Here is a 2,495-nt window from a genome sequence, read left to right on the forward strand (position 1 = left end):
CAAAATTAAATAATGAATCACGAGGCGATTGAAATTGAAAAGTATTAAAAAATGCAGTCAAAGCTAAGCAAGAAATAAGCGAATTATATTATTATTAATATTAACTTAGCAAGCTCAAGTCTTCTTTTTAAATAGGTACAAGAAAACAAAATAAATTAATAATAAATCACAAAGCGATGTATATCGTATATATTTAGGTTTTCGATTGCAGATTTTTCAGCTTGTAACTGCTATTTTGCTCAGTTTGATATTAATAAAAATAAATAAGAAAAATAAAGCTGAGCTCAAATATGGTTGAAAAGTATACTTTCAATAAGGTTGAGTATAGAATTCTCTAAATACAGCATAATCATCTCTTGTCAATTATCGCCTTTTGTGCTGAGCTGGTTAGATTTATTTTGTCTAATTGCCGTCTCTTGAGTTGTTGCCAAAATTGCATATGAGAGAGACGGATTTTCATTTGTGGCACATGTTTCCATAGCTAAAGCAACGTCAAAGATACAAGATACAAGGGAGATTTTCAAAAAATAAAAATAAAACCAGAACTGCAGGGTTGCATTTCAAATTTCAATTTATCGACAACTGTTGTGGATTGTTTACATTGATTTATTTGCCCTGTTTTTGTTTATGCGGTTTCGGCTAGCACTCTCTCTCTCTCTCCTTCTCTCTCTTTCTCTCCCTTTCTCTCTGTAATCCACTAATACTCAAACTGTGCCGCAGCTCAGCTTCACAGCGTTTTCATTTATTTTTTTTATATCGTTGCGAATGGGATTTTTTGGCAGATTTTTGCATTCGGTTCTGGTATTGAAATGGATTTATTTGGTTTTCGCAAAATATTTGGCAAGTCCTGACTCACGGCATTTTTATTTTATGCTGTGTGTTGTTGCTTGCAACAATACGTACAACAATACTCTTGCTGTTTACATTTGATGGGAGGCGGACAGCGGGGGCGTGGCACCTGCCAAACAGCCAACGAAAAAGCTGCTCAAATATCACAAAAGCATTTAAACAAGCTACGCGGGGAACGAGTTGAGGTTGTACCAGTATTATTCCTCTTTTTATATATGTATACCTATATATATACATATATATATATATATATATATATCTAAATATGTGTTTGATTTTGTAGCCTTACAATAGAATATTATTTAGTGGAGCTGCGAACAATGAAGCAGACAATGAACACGATGCCACCAATATAATTGCTGAGCTGCACAATTTCCAATTCCATTCACCTGCAGCATGTGGCAACATCGTTATCTATATGGTATAAATATATCTGTATATTTAAATATACATGCTGTTTTGGTATATCAAATCCAGAGAGTTGTTGAAATAACAATGTCAATCAATTTTTGAAATAAATACTTTAAACATACTTATTTATAAATTTATTATTAATCTTTAGCTTTTCAAATAAATTTGAAATAAATACCTTAGTTTATACTAAATATATAAATAATTAAACACAAACAGGTTCTGATATTTCTCTCTACGACAAATAATATAGTCACAACTATTTTGAATTGAGTGTCATTTCTCCTAAGCTTTCAGACTAGTTGAAATGTGTATTGTAGAATTGCAAATCGAATAGAAATTATTACAAAATAAAAAGATTACGCAACAATCCGAAGTGATTGATAAAATAACCACAATGGAAGTGAATCAAACTTTGAAGGACGATGAGAATGAGGATGAGATCTCTTTGCAGCCGAGCGGCAGTCGCACTCTGGCCAAATCCCGTTTGAATCCCGAAGCAGCCGAGTTTGTGCCCAGTTTGTCCAGTCATTTGCTGGCCACCAAAATATTCGATGAGTGTGAGTAGAGATCGCTCTATCATCTATCAATCACACTTATCAATCACAATTTGTATCCATATCCTAGTAGTGAACTACACTCGCTGGAGCAGCAACAACAACTTGGAGGAGGATATCTCGTATGGACCACGTCACGATGCCATTTGGAGCGAGAGCTTCAATCAATTCGAAACCCAATCGATTCACATGGAATCCTCACAGCACCTGGAACAATTGTCGCTGAAGGAACGATCTGGCAGCGATGTGGATCCCGATGCTGCATCGGGGCCAAGAGGACGCTGTTGTCCCTGCCAACTCATGTAGAGTGTGCCAGTGTGTGTGGGAATGTGTGTGTGCCTGTGTGTATTTGTGTGTGCTTAGCCTTTTGGGTGCTTTTATCCCACACTCATTAAAGTGCATAAACTCTTTGCCCTGTTGCCTCTCCTTGCTCTCTTCTCATAAGTTATAGCCAGCAGCAGCAGCAGCAGCAGCAGCAGCAGCAGCAGCAGCTACTTTGTCCCTGACTTTCTAATGATGTTGAATATGCATTCAAAGTTTTGCCTTGACGCGCAAATTGCTGGCACAAAACTTGGCTGCCAGTGACTGCCTCACCTGTCCATATATATTATAGGCAGATGAAGATGGAGAGGTGCTTCCTCTCCCACACTCGTAAAAAATATAGCTTACAGCGTCTTT

General features: G+C 36.8%; 1 protein-coding gene across 2 annotated transcripts; it reads left to right on the top strand.

Moving 5' to 3' along the window:
• Positions 1–1,625: 1,625 nt before the first annotated feature.
• Positions 1,626–2,226, top strand: LOC116805305. Of its 2 annotated transcripts, none has more exons than XM_032736439.2 (2): positions 1,626–1,820; positions 1,888–2,226. In XM_032736439.2, exons 1-2 carry the CDS (start codon positions 1,658–1,660, stop codon positions 2,121–2,123), a joined length of 399 nt encoding a protein of 132 aa, XP_032592330.1. In that variant the 5' UTR covers positions 1,626–1,657; the 3' UTR covers positions 2,124–2,226. The 2 variants fall into 2 exon arrangements, with proteins under 2 accessions (XP_032592330.1, XP_032592331.1); XM_032736440.2 differs by having other exon boundaries at positions 1,891–2,226.
• The last annotated feature ends 269 nt before the right edge of the window (positions 2,227–2,495 follow it).

The sequence above is a fragment of the Drosophila grimshawi genome, unplaced genomic scaffold, assembly GCF_018153295.1.
Source record: "Drosophila grimshawi isolate 15287-2541.00 unplaced genomic scaffold, ASM1815329v1 contig_1377, whole genome shotgun sequence".
Lineage (NCBI taxonomy): Eukaryota > Metazoa > Arthropoda > Insecta > Diptera > Drosophilidae > Drosophila > Drosophila grimshawi.